The 13,524-nt window shown below is 54.8% G+C and overlaps 1 protein-coding gene across 6 annotated transcripts in view; it reads right to left on the bottom strand.

Annotated features, from left to right (window-relative positions):
- Positions 1 to 840: 840 nt before the first annotated feature.
- KIAA0513 (KIAA0513 ortholog) overlaps positions 841 to 13,524 on the bottom strand; it is a 60,504-nt gene continuing 47,820 nt past the window's right edge. For 2 of the 6 annotated variants that reach the window (XM_061386908.1, XM_061386909.1), the window contains exons 9-13: positions 11,283 to 11,360; positions 10,148 to 10,177; positions 7,291 to 7,371; positions 6,801 to 6,895; positions 841 to 5,849 (exon numbers count right to left, since the gene is read on the bottom strand). In XM_061386908.1, coding sequence (XP_061242892.1) covers positions 5,800 to 5,849; positions 6,801 to 6,895; positions 7,291 to 7,371; positions 10,148 to 10,177; positions 11,283 to 11,360 — 334 coding nt within the window. In that variant the 3' untranslated portion in view covers positions 841 to 5,799. The remainder of the gene's footprint in view (positions 5,850 to 6,800; positions 6,896 to 7,290; positions 7,372 to 10,147; positions 10,178 to 11,282; positions 11,361 to 13,524) is intronic. The other 4 variants (XM_061386910.1, XM_061386911.1, XM_061386906.1 and 1 more) reach the window with 3 other exon arrangements.

Genomic DNA, 13,524 nt, shown 5'->3' with positions numbered 1-13,524 from the left:
TTTATATTCTGTGTGTGCACGTGCACACACAGACACACACACACACACACACATGCACCTTTTTTAACCTCAGCTGTCTCAACCCCACTTAGAGTTCCTGAAGGAAAATGACTTTGCTTGTTCATCTTGTGGTCCTGGAGCCTGGTGGTACCTGGTACATGGTGTGAGCTCATTAAAGGTAAATTGATGGCATAAGGGGCCTCTCCCCTCCCCTTCTGGCCCCAGTATGCCCGGAAAAGACCAATCGTTCCTAATTCCAGAGTTGGGCATTGGACAAGCTTCATGGGCTCTCTCCTATGAGAATAAAATTCCTAGCTTCCCTCCTTTGGGCCCAGGAGGTGGGAGGAGGGGTGAGCAAGGGCAGGAGCATAACTTTCAGGGTCTCTTATAATCAGAAAGTTGACCACTTCACCAAACACGCCTGTTGAACCGAGCTGTAAGAACCGACACGAAGGTGTCCTGCTGCTGTCAGGCAGGAGCGGTACCCATAGCCCTTCAGCCCCAGAGGCAAACAGTGAGGCAGCTGGGGCTCAAAGGCAAGACCAGTGCCAGCTGGAAGCGGGTGGAGGCATCCCGGGGGCCAAGGCTCCTCTATTCACTCACGCACGCCTGGCGGCGACGCAGTGAACACTGCTTCCGCCCATTACCCTTCCCACGAGACACACACACGTCTGTATGATACTCAGCTGCTCGACCTAAATGGGGAGAACGACTATTTGACCCCAGAAAAAAGTGTTTTCTTCTGAAAAGCCACTGCTGTCAGTGACAAGATTGCAAATTCCATTTTTAAAAGGTGCTCATGGGTATGTGAGAACAAAAATTCAACATCAACAGACTGACTTCCTTTTTAGAGATAATTTATTTCAGTTTCCACCTTTTGACAATCTGAGGTGCAATATATGGACTTTTTTTTTTCTTCACAGGAAACAGCTTTGATTTTAGCGCTGTTTTCAGAGCTCAATCTTGAAACTTTCTCCACCTGAAAACACAGTTTGTAGAACACAACCTCATGGGATATAAAACTGGGAAACCATACATATAACACACTCGAATCACTGACCCTGATTTCTGGGTCACTAAGGGCAATGTGTGGAAGTGGCCAATGGGATGTTTGGGTCCAAGACCAACGGGCGCGAGAGAAACAGGGAAAGCACGCGGGAGACCCTTCTGCAGCCCAGAGGCCATGGTTAGGGCCACGAAGCTCTCTCACCTACACATTTTAAGGCGAAGGGCCTGCCATCTGAGTGTGAGCATCTCCTTCAGTTGGCCTGTCCTTCTCAAGGTGTCCATGGGACTCCCAAGCCTCCAGCACAGGGACAGACCAGGGCCCTCATGTGGGGCCCGTGCATTGGAACAAAGCCCATTGAGCACTTCTGTTTCCACAAGCGTATCATCCTGGACCAAGGAGAGGACAGATGTAGCCCCGCTAAGGCTCCAAGGGGCATCACCAGGAGCCCTCCTCCGAGCTCAGCACACCACTCAGGAGGGTGATGAGAGACAGCACCCTGGTCTGACCCTGCAGGACATGTCAGGATGCAGGTCACCCCTCCTGCACAGAGATCCTGTGAGAAGTGATGGGAACACAGAAAACCCAGACCATTCTAACTAAGAACTCTACAACAGGAGCAGGGCCCCCTTGAATCCTGGGGACACAGCCAAGGGGAGGGTCCTCTCCCCAGCTTTCCACTCGTCTCAAGCTCAGACCGATCAGCCGACTTGGGGACACAGGCCAGAGCCAGGCCACCTAGGGACAAGGCAGACCGTGTCTGAGGCGCTTGCTTGGGGAGGGACAGCGGGGAGACAGCAGCAGAACAGGCCTGGGGAGCCATGAGGAGCATCTTGACGCTCCTGGATAGGTACCGCTGGATGGGAACCATCTGGAAATGCTCCCCATGTCTGCTCTCTGGATAACCCTCACAGCCCTGCTCCTGGCCACATGGCCACAGGGAGGTACTGTGGTGCGGCTCAAGGGAATTAAAGGGCTCTGGACGGGGGAACAAGAACAACCCTGGGGCAGTGGACCCCCAAACCCGCAGCTCTGTCCCTGGCTGAAGAAGTGAGTAGCCAATGGGGTGACCAGCCTGGGATGGCCCAGCTGCTGCCCCCTCCCCCGAGGCTGCTGCAGGGCCCTTCCCCTTCCCCTTCCTTCCCAGTCTCCCCACTCCTCTGGCAAATGACTCCGCCCCCTGGCTTCCCAGCTGTCTCAAGTTGTAGGTAATTTGGCCACACAGCTTATCTGACCACACACACGGGCCTGCCGGATGCTCCCTAACTGAAAAGCCAACCAGTCAGGGTGCAGTGAAACCCACCCAGGAAGGTCAGGCTCAAAGCTGCGGCCCTGACTTCTGGTTGTGGTCACCTGGGTTCAACAAAACCTCTGACAAACTCCTTTGTGGTGTGAACACATCTTTTTCTCACATCAGGAGACTGGGATACAGTGCTCTGGCTGATAAATTAACCCACTTAAAACAGCCTGCAGAAAAACACACCTCAAGGCTGCCACCTTCTCTCCACGGCAATGGACGTCACCATCTAACTGGGGAGGGACAGGTGAGCACGGGCTCCGGGAAGGAGAAAGAGGTCAGGCGGCGTCTCGAACTCCATCCTTGGGTCTCCATCCTTGACCCAGCGTGGCTCACCTGTGACCTTGACCCTCCGAGGTTTCACTGGAGCACAAATCTCAGAAATTGAACTCTCTTTCTAGTCCTTCTTTTGGTAATTTAAGAGCTCCTTGGCCTGGTTGGTTTTTTTTTTTTTTTGGCAATAGGAAAATCACGGTCTACTTCATTTCACTGTACAAATAACTTACAGTATAAGAACTTGGTTCTCCTGCCTTTGGTTAAACATGCATGCACAGCAGATACAATCTGAATGTTAGCATGTCCCTCTTAAACACCTATCAATATTGCTAGAACTCTTAACAAAGGCTGAAGACACAACAAAGCCACATCTCAACAGCATCCTGTTTGCAAAGCAGGGTACTTTTCACTTGGGAGAATCAGCTATTTGGGCTCATTGCATTCACAGAGCCCTGAAGGGCAGACAGCAGGAGACCCGCCATGTCATTGCTAACGCAGGCCTTTGAAGCTCCGGCTTGGAACACTGAACATGCTGGGATGGGAAACTCTCCTGTGGATGTGACCCGATGCTTCCTGCCCTGAGCCTAAGTTTACAGGAAGTCCCTGAGTGTACAGGAAGGGCCAGGAGAGCACTTTCAGCAGAGCCTCCTGGGCATGTGGCAGGTGAGACTTCTGCACACGCTGGCACCTCTGAGCACCCGCCTGGGGCTATCTGTTCTGGCCGGGCCTCACAGGGAAGATCAAGACAAAGAGAGGAAGTGTCAGCGAGGCAGCCGGCTTCTGCTAGGGACACTGTGCCTCCTCCGGGTGATACTGGCCAGACACCCTGAGGTGACATGCTCAGACAAAGACAGTCACCAAGAGGAGACAGCAGAGTAGCCTCCCAGTCACCTTGACGTCGGCCACTCCGTGAGGCCTGTGGTCTCTGGTGATGTCCCCTCATGGGGCTTAGTGTTTCAGGCAGCAGTTTTGGGGTCAGACTTACTCTCAGGAGTGAGATCTATTAATATATGAAGGGGAAGGGAAAAGACCCAAAGCCACCCTTGTTTCTACCTTCAACTGCTATTGCAAGAGACCTATACGGAAAAAAGAAAAAGGTCTCAGGATCATCCTGAAGTGAAAGTGCTTGGAAAAGCCTGGAGAAGTCAAAGCTGCATTTCCTTCCTGGTTTGCGTGGGTCCTCCTGCCCCACCCGGGATAAAGAGCCCTCCACTCCCCAGAACCCCTGGAAAGACCCAGAAGCTACTGTCTTCCTCCAGAAATCAGAGTGAATCACACTTCCACACAAATCTTATATATACAAGGATAAGTCTTTTGGGCACCTTAGAATAAAATGTTAATGCATTTCAACTAACCACTAAGAAAAAACTAAGAAAGCCAATGACACACAGTGGAGAGATGGCCCGTCGAGGGCCTCAGACAAGCTGGTCACTGGGCATGGCCCTGACTTCAATGGGGGTGCGGCACAGAGCATCAGGGGATTGTTGAACGTCTTAGGAGGGGCAGCATCACCCCAGGAGGCATTTGAGGAGGGCCTGCACACTCATGAGCTGGATGTTATTTCTCTGAACTGCATTCAGGAAAGACATATCTGATCACTGGGCCGGTTTCCAGCTGGCGTGACCTACCCCCACACAGGACAGGCAAACCAGCCACACGACTGTGCTTTGTTTAGTGATGTGGCCAGAGAGACTGCCAGCATACACACACAGACACGCACACACGGGTGTGCATGCCATCATGAACACAGCAGGGCTCCTGGAGCCCAAGCCCCCACTCCCTGACTCCTGGCAGGACATCTCACACCAGTGCACTCGAGTCCCGCGTGTTTCCCATCGCCTCTCTTAAGATCACCAGGACGTGCGTTGCTCAGCTCAACTAACACTCACTCTTCTCTGCAACGTTCCAGGGAGGCATCCCCCATGAGGGGACCTGTGATGTGCTGCCTGGAGGGCGGAGTCTCAGACATGTTTGTCATGTTACAGGAGGTGGAGCGAGAACACAGGATGGACGGCCAGGGCAGGAAGGACAGAGCCCCGCCGGCCTTGCAAGGCCAGCGCCCTGGAGCCGGGCTGGCCAGGGCAGCCAGCATGCTGGAGGCTTGCTGCCAGACTGCAGTCCCTCGGGCTAGGTGGCTGTGCCTGGACAGACCTGCAGGGAGGACCCCTGGTTCCCAGCACCTGCGACGGTGAGGGGGGTGTCTGCAGAGTCCTCGGGAAAGCAGCCTGAGGGCTCAGGCAGCGGAAGGTGCAGACTTCCCAGGTGGCTGGGGTGGAGGGCCTGACCCTGCGAATCACACAGTCCCCACCAGAAGCCACCTGAGCCACGATGCCTGTAACTGACACAGATTTTTCTGTCTTTTAAAAATAAAGAGCAGCACTGTTTGCTTAGAAAGGGCAGATGTCTTGAAGCTGCTGAAGAAAATTCTCTTTTCTGGGCTTCATCATGGAACAGATAGCCCCAGGGAGTGAGTGGTGGAAGTCTCTCTGCCCCAGAAGCAAGCAGTCAGCTGACCAAGGACATCTCAGACGCTTCACACAGACACCTGAGGGCCACGTAGGTCCAACACAGCCACTTGGAGCGTGACATCCCCGGAAGCCCACACCCCGACTGTGGCTGGGCCTTCTGCAGCCAAGAAAGCCGTCCACTGCCTCGGTCTCTCTCCCGCCCTGAAACAGAGGGTGTCTCTCTCCTCCTGGAGCTTCCTGTCACACGGAAAGGGCACCCAGTACCAGCCCAGACTGACACTGAGAGGCCGTCCCCTCTCTGCGTGGCTGTGGAAGGAACCCAGTCCCGCCCTGCAGGGAGGGGCCCAGATCCTCACTCCCAATTGCCCCGTGTCACTGGCATGGGACTGATGTATGCCAGCTCACATCTGCCCTTCCCTACCTTCCCACACTCCCCGTCTTCTCAGCAGGAGGCTGTGATGGACACGTGCCCACCTGGGACCCAGCATCCTTCCTTCTGTGCCCCCTCAGTCCCAGGTCGCAGGCCTGCCACTCGAGGGTATGGACAGTCACCTCGGTTTTAGCTGTGTAATCCCAGGGGCACTTTGGCACGCAGGTGGGGAGCAGACACAGGCAGAGGGAGGTGGGGAGGATGGGCAACCAGATTCTTCTAACCGCTACTTCTAGGGCGGCGTAGGTGCTGCCGATGTCATGCAGGGGGGGTAACAGCCAGCTGCAGTCCTCTGGGGGAGTCTCGGGCCACCTCCTGTGGCCTACTCGGCAGCCATCTGCTCGATGTGGTCGCTCAGCAGCTTGTACTGCTCTGCAAGAGAAAACAACATTATTCCTTATGAGGGAGAGGGCGACACAGACAGGCAGGGTCTTCTCACAGGCACGGTGAGTGCAAGCTTCCGCAGGTGTGCCCGCAGCCTGGAGGTGGGCTCCTGGGAACCAGGCTGCATCTTCCCACAGAAATGACGCTACAGAGGGTGGGCCAGTAGGCCCAGCAGCCTGGTGTGGGCGGAGGAACGTGTCACAGGAGCCAGGCTTGGGTCCTGGGGGGCCATGTGGTAGGGGCACGGTGCTATGCCCTGTGCTGGGTGACAGGGCTGGTGACAGCACCGTGAGGCTGTCCAGGGCACCTCCTGAGGCCGCCTGTCCTTGGCCCTCTTTGACTTGGTGCAGGGTGGAGTTTTGGACAATACTGGTCTAGCCAAATACATGTCTAAGTGGAAGGCTTTTCGGGGGACAAGGAAGAGGCATTTGGTACCCATCATGTGGGATGATGCAGAAAGGCCAGCTGTTTATTAGGGAAGTTGGCATCAGCAGTGCATCTCCTTTCATTACAGAAGTCAGAGATTCTAGAAAAACCAACCTCAGGACCTCCGCCCCTCCCCGCCCCCAGACCTCCCAGGGCAGTGTGGTTCAAGAAATCAAGGTAGGTCATACGCTGGTCACTTAGAAGGAGGGCAACTCGGGGCCAGAGTCTGTCCATTTTCTAGGTCAGAGTCTGAGTGCCAAGTTACATCTTTACTTGGACCCTGTCATTAAGCACTGACTGGGCAGAACCCTCCCCCACCCCCCACCAACTCCTACTTAGCAGAACTGGGTTTCCAAACAGAAGGACAAGTGTCCCACGCACTTAGGCAGGCAGGAACATTTAACGTCCCATTTCTAAGTAAAGTAGGGATAATTCTCTGATTGGGACGGGGATCCCACGTGCAGCCCACTTGGCTCCTGAACCCCCAGCTCCGCCGGCCTGGCCGGCACTCACCCTCATCCAGGTTGCCGATTACCGCCTGCTTCTTCAGAAAGTCATTGCACAGCTTCTTGTTCAGCCCGAACGCCAGCATGTTGTGCGTAAACGTGCTGGGGGAACATGGCCATGAGCTGGCACCCCTCCCACCTCCCGGGGCGGCGGGGGGCGAGGGGGAGGGAAGGGAGATGGGGCCCAATAAGCAGCCTGCCAGGAATCATTAGAAAGAAGGAAAAACTAAATCGCCTCCTCAGCCAGCCAGCTTCGCTCACCGTGAAACGGTGTGGAGGCCAAATGGAGTGAATAGTGTGCTTCTGAGACATTTAAGAACTCATGGTGGTAACAACCCTGAGTCAGGGGCATGTGACATCATAAGGGTGGCACTCCCCCAGTGGAGCCCCCGCCAGGAGCATCTTACCCGGTGACCCCTCCTTACTGAGTCTGGGCCTCAGTATCAGCACCCAGCCCCGCCTGCCCTGCTTTCTCGTCCCGGGGTGGTAGCACTCACCCCAGCTGCCCGAAGGTGATGTTCTCGTTGAACCGCAGGCTGTCATCCCGCTCCTCCTGGGTCATGTGGCACCACCGCTCCCTGCAAGCACAGAAGGGGCAGCAGGGGGCTTCAGGCCCGCGTCCCCGCCGCTCGGCCCTCCCCTGCTCTGACCTACAGGTGCTGGCCTCCCTGACACAGAGGGGACTCCTGGGCCAAAGAGCTGTTGGTGCTGCTTCTAGGAAGCCTACCTGAGTAGGGGGGAGCGATATATACACACTCATCACCTTGTCCTGGCGGAGATGAGACCCAGGGCCCTGAGACAGTGTGCACTTAGCGGTCACCTAGAACATTTGCTAGGAAATGAGAATCCTGTCCCCCACCTTTTTGAAGGTTCAAGGACAAAGGAGGCCACAGCTCATGTTACAGGCAGGGACAACTGCAGAGGCCAGGGCCCCATCGGTATCTGAGAAAAGTGGGAGTCAAGAACCCAGCAAGGAGGCCCTGGGGCTCCCCTCCCACTGTCTCCAGGCCTCCAGCTCTCCGGCGGGGTCCATAGCCTCTGACCACATGCCGCCTGCCAGGCTGGCCCAGCTCTGCCACTCACTCTGCTCCTGGCTTCCTCGTGGCCAAGGCCCGCCCTGCATGGCCACCCCAGGGCCGGTGACTGCTATCCTGTGACCTCAGTGAAGATGGCGCAAAGCCTCTATGCAAAGATGGGAAACTCTACAAGGAGGGACCATGGTGCAGGAGCATAGGGTCAGGGGTCAGGGCTCAGTCAGGGAGGGTGCTCTTCTGAGCCTAAGGAGCTGTGTCCACGAGAGAGAGCCCAGGCCACCTGACCCCGCAGGGCATCGGCCCCTCCCCTTACAGCAGAGCATCGCTAGTCTCCATGGGAAGTCAGCACCCCCCATCCCCTAGGCATGACAGCCCCATGGCCATCTGGGAAATGAGTAGATGCCTACTTCCCCTTAAGAATTACACTCTGGACAAGGAGTCTGATTAAAACAGGGTTGAGAGAAAAAAAGATAAAAGGGAGAGAAGAGGGAGTATGAGGAGGGTCAGGGTAATGGAAAAGCCAAAGGAAGTGGAACAGAACCAAGAACATCAACTCTTGACTCCTCTCCCTCTTCAGGCCGAGGGAGGCCACTGGTGCTGCTGCAGCTGAGTGGGAACCACAGGACACCAAGGCGCAGCAGAGGCAGGAGGAGGTGTCACTCCAGTCTCCTCAGGCTCGCAGAACAGCCACGAAGACACCTGGAAGGCGCTTCCAGGCACTATACTAATCCCATTCCACGCTCCTTCCCATCCCCTTTCCCCTGGTGGACACCCTTAGGACTGTCCAGGCATTAAATCCCCACACCACCACCCGGCTCGCTGGGTACAGTTGCACAGGTTGTGCACTGTACAACCCCATCCCATGTGGAAGTGGCTCCCTTGCAGTTGTGCAGCACAGTAGTCCTGACAGTAGATGCAGAGGTGACTTTTTTTGCTGTGGTGAGGACTAGAGCTGGGACATTTAATCTGATCTCTGACAAAATAGGCAGAAGGTCAATCAGGGGATGCCTACAATCAAATCAATTCTTTAAAACTGAGTCCGACGTCCAATATTGGTGGAAGTCTAATACCACAAGAGAGCAGGTCATGTGTCTAAAATGCCACAGTGAGAATCTGGATGTGACGAGCAGGTTACAGAACAGGAGGCCTCCTGAGAACAGAGAGGATGCTGATGGCATTGTCAGCCGACTTTGCCAGAGAGAAATCACGCTGGAGACGCAAGGTTGCCCAAGGACCCAGAGCTGAACTCTGGTCCCCCGTCTCAGGGCGTCGGGGGGCAGGTCTAGGAGGTGCATGGCCAGACCACACCTGCCACAGGTGAGGAGGCCTGTGAGGCTGAGACTCACTCGCCCTCACGAGGCTCAGAGGCCACGACGCTCTGACCCGCTCAGACCTCGGCCACGGTGCTGGGAATCCTTGCTCCGGGAAGGCTGGCTAATCACCCTATCCCTTAGAGAGACTGTGGGAACGCGGGGGCTTTTTATGAACGGAGGTAGCTGCTGTGCTTAAGTGCTCCTTTTAAAGCCATAATAAGGCTGTGTTGGAAAAAAAAAAAAAAGACAAGATTTCACATAGAACAATAAGCACTAAAAATACATCACTGATTAAAGGAAGCATGCTTTGGGAAATTTCCACCAAATTTAAAAAAAGCACTGTTATCAGAAATTATATTTTGAATAGGCAGGCCTTTAACTCTAAAAATATCTCAGGAAGAAATCTAACACATATCAAGTTCAAACAAAGTCAGAGCCCATCGTGGGCTTGCAGGAAGCAGCCAGTCCTCGACATTTGCCTTCAGAGGCCCCTTGACACGCACAGGCCCCACATCACTCAGTGGCCGGGGGCACGGAGCAGCTGTCCTTTCTCTGGGACCCTCAGACTCGTCCAACTGGGCGAGGGTCTGCCAGAGCCCGCACGCCTCTGGACATGACTATAGAGACAGGTCCTCTGGCCGCATTGGCAGCTCCAGCCAGGATCAATAACCAAGTGGGCAACAAGTGACCCCGAGGGTGTGGTTTCAGGGTCTGCTTGGAGAGCCAGAGCAGCCTGTGGAGGCTGGCTCACTCACGGTCAGAGCTGACCTTCTAGACCTCACCGTCCTCTCCTCTCAGGACACACACCAGGCCTTGCAGGGTTCTTGGGGGTTGTGTCTGCCTCCTGTCCATTTCAAGGTCTCTATCGTGGGTGAGCTCCCCACCATCACCAGCCTGTCCCAGCGCCGGGCCCACCAGCTGAGAGTCCCAGCTGCACCTGGGTGCCCTCCCCCAGTGGCCCTAGAAGGGGCCCCGCACTGTCCAGGGACAGGCACGTGGACACACACCTCTTCTTCTCCTCCTCTCCAGCATCCCCTCTGGAGCGGCAGCAGAAATAGGTAAACAGAGGAACATGTCAAACTCATGCAAGATATGTGGATGGAAAAAGAGAGCAAGCGCGGAAGGAGGGTTATCACAGCAGAGACGGAGATGGAGATGGGGTTCCGGGCAGGTGGGGGGCGCTGGCCGAGATGTCGGAGAGCAAAGCAACATGAGATCCCCCTCGCCTACAGGCGTTTCCTGCGTCTGCGTCTCCCAGCAGAGCAGAGAATTCTGTCTAGAATCCTAAGGAACGGTCCAGGACCTCTCCCGCCACGTGCTTCCCTGCTTACCAGGATACACAGCCACAGCAGGCCATCCCGCCCCCATGGAGGTTTACTGACTCTCCCCCCAAAAGAAAGATTTCACTCAAGATCCCCTAAGTGCCAGTGGACTGAAGTATTAACCAGCAGGCTCTGCCCTCTCTCCTGCTGGGAGAAAGGTTCTGAGGTCTCCCAGTGTTCGAGAAGAAAGGGGTTCATCTTATTAATGAGAAGAGATGCAGAGACTTCAAAGTCCTATGACTGGAGGGGCAGATAACGTGACCCAGGCCTGAGAGGCTGCTGCCCCTTCCCTGCCCTATTGCTGCACACAGCAGGCGCCAACCTTGGCTCGCTGAGCCCCAATGTACACTCCTCGCTGCTGATGGTTTACAAAGTGGGGACTCCAAAGGGGCCCCGGGGAAGCTGCAGCCCAGAGGAGGCAGCTGAAAGTAGCGACTGCCTTCCCCAGACATGAATCCTGCAGCCAGGGTCCCAGCTCAGGAGCCTGGGTTCTTACAGAGAAAATCAGAGTGGGTCCAAGGGAGCCCCAGGGGCTTCGTTCAGTGGGAGTTCGCATTTCTGAGGAGGGTCAGGCCAAGTCATGCCAGAGCCCCAGGAGGAGAAGCGCTCATGCAAGCTGGGCCCCCCAACCCGGAAGCTGTGCGCTCAGGACCCTTCAGGCAGCTTGCAGGGCACCGGAGCCAGAAGGGTTCAAGGAAGAAACACAAGACGCGAGGACTCAGCCATTCCGTCCCTCTGCTGTCCTCTTCAGAAACGGGACCAAAAAGCCTCTCCCTGGTCCTCTTCCCTGAGGCAAGGCAGGCCTGGACTTGGCTCCTACCTGGTCGTGGGAGACCGCTTTCTCCTCTCACAGTGGACGGCATCGAAAAAAGCTGCATTCCAGAACCTCAGCGTGTGCCTGCAAGACAGACAAGATGGGAACGCAGTGGGTCTCAGGCCCACGTTGTTGTTCAGTTGCTAAGTCATGTCCGAGTCTTTGCGACCATGGACTGCACACGCCAGGCTCCTCTATCCTCCACTATCCCCTGGAGTTTGCTCAAATTCATGTCCATTGAGTCACTGATGCTTTCTAAGCATCTCATCCTCTGTCGCCCCTTCTCCTTCTGCCTTCAGTCTTTCCCAGCATCAGGGCCTTTTCCAATGAGTCGGCTCTTAGCATCACGTGGCCAAAGTATTGGAGATTCAGTTTCAGCATCAGTCCTTCCAGTGAATATTCAGTGTTGATTTTCTTTAGGATGGACTGGTTGGATCTCCTTGCAGTCTGAGGGACTCTCAACAATCTTCTCCAGCACCACAATTTGAAAGCATCAATTCTTCAGTGCTCAGCCTTCTTTACGGTCCAACTCTCACATCCATACATGACTACTGGAAAAACCATAGCTCTGACTATATGAATCTTTGTCAGAAAATCAACATCTCTGCTTTTTAGCATGCTGTCTAGGTTTGTCATAGCTTTCCTTCCAAGGAACAAGTGACTTTTATTTTCATGGCTGCAGTTACCATCCGCTGTGATTTTGGAGTCCAGGAAAATAAAATCTGTCACTGTTTCCACTTTTTCCCCTTCTATTAGCCATGAAGTGATGGGACTGGATGCCGTGATCTTAGGTTTTTTAACATTGAGTTTTAAGCTAGCTTTTTCACTCTCCTCTTTCACCCTCATCAAAAGGTTCTGTAGTTTCCTCTTTAGTTCCACATGGACCGTAAAGGCGTATGTGCCTTCATCCTCAGTGGAGCTGGTTTCCTGGGCCTCGGCAGTGTGTCCTGGGGTCATCTGCATGTCTCCCAGGACCTATAATCTGGGAAGGCGGAACCTTCACCTATAGGACACGGATGAAACCACTTCCCCTTCTCAGTCTCCCCTGAGGCTCCCAACAGGAAGCAGAGGCCTCAAGGAGACTTGCTCTTCTAGAGCAGCGTCTACTAACGGAAATGGGAACCTGGCAGGGACAGGCCATGCGCAGAGAGCAGACACGCTTATAGGGTCGCACAAGACAGAACCATTCTTCCCAAAGATCAGAGTCGGCAAACCTATGGCACATGGGCCAAACTCAGGCCTCTGTGTCTGTGTAAATCAAGTTTTAAGGGCTCACAGCCATGATCACCCACTTACATCCTGTCCATGGCAGCTTTTGCACTATAGAGGCAGAGTGGAGTGGTTGCTGGCAAAGCCTAAAAGATTTATCACCCAGCCCTCCACAGAAAAGTGTGCTGAGCCCTGAAGCAGAAGGTAAGACAGTAGCCCAGCTGAGCCCAAAGGGGCCCGAGTTAAATCATGGACGTGGGCCCCAGGCTGGTGGGCTTCTCCCTGCTGCCACCCGAGCCTGGCCCTGCAGCCCGGGGCCACAGGCTTCCGGACAGCTGCAGCCCAGCTCTGGCCGGCCACATGTCTCCCACACCCTGTCCTGTTGTGCCAAGCTCTCATGCCGCTAGACTGTAATCCTCACGGGAGGGGAGCGTCTGACACCCTTTGGGTTCCAGATGCTAATCTGCCTCCAACTTGTGAGTAAATAAAATAAAACACGTGGACAGAGAGGCTTTGGAGGGATGAGGGTGTGCTCACAGCAGAGGGTGGGGTGTCCCCTGACCATGGGTCTCCCACTCCATGGCCTTCGAGTGCGTACGTTATTTATATAGGTAAAACATCTGGCTGCTGCTGCTGCTAAGTCGCTTCAGTAGTGTCCGACTCTGTGTGACCCCATAGACAGCAGCCCACCAGGCTCCTCTGTCCCTGGGATTCTCCAGGCAAAAATACTGGAGTGGGTTGCCATTTCCCTCTCCTAAAACAGCTGGACTAGGACATAATCACATACCAGAAAACCCACACTCTTAAAGTCTACAGCTCAGGGGCTTGGGCTGTGGTCTATTCGTGGACTTGTGCAACTGTGCAACTATTACCACTATCTGTTTCTGGGACATTTCATCATCTCATTCCCTGCTTCCCCCGGATCCTGGCAACCACCAATCCACTCTGTCTCCAGGGCTTTGCCTCCTGGACACTTTATGTAAATACACTGCGTGGTCCTTTGGGTCTGGCTTTGGTCATTTGGCAGAATGTTTTCCAG

Source organism: Bos javanicus, chromosome 18 (assembly GCF_032452875.1).
Source record: "Bos javanicus breed banteng chromosome 18, ARS-OSU_banteng_1.0, whole genome shotgun sequence".
NCBI classification, from domain to species: domain Eukaryota; kingdom Metazoa; phylum Chordata; class Mammalia; order Artiodactyla; family Bovidae; genus Bos; species Bos javanicus.
The sequence above is the reverse complement of the archived record's forward strand: the minus strand, read 5'-3'. Positions and strand labels throughout refer to the sequence as shown.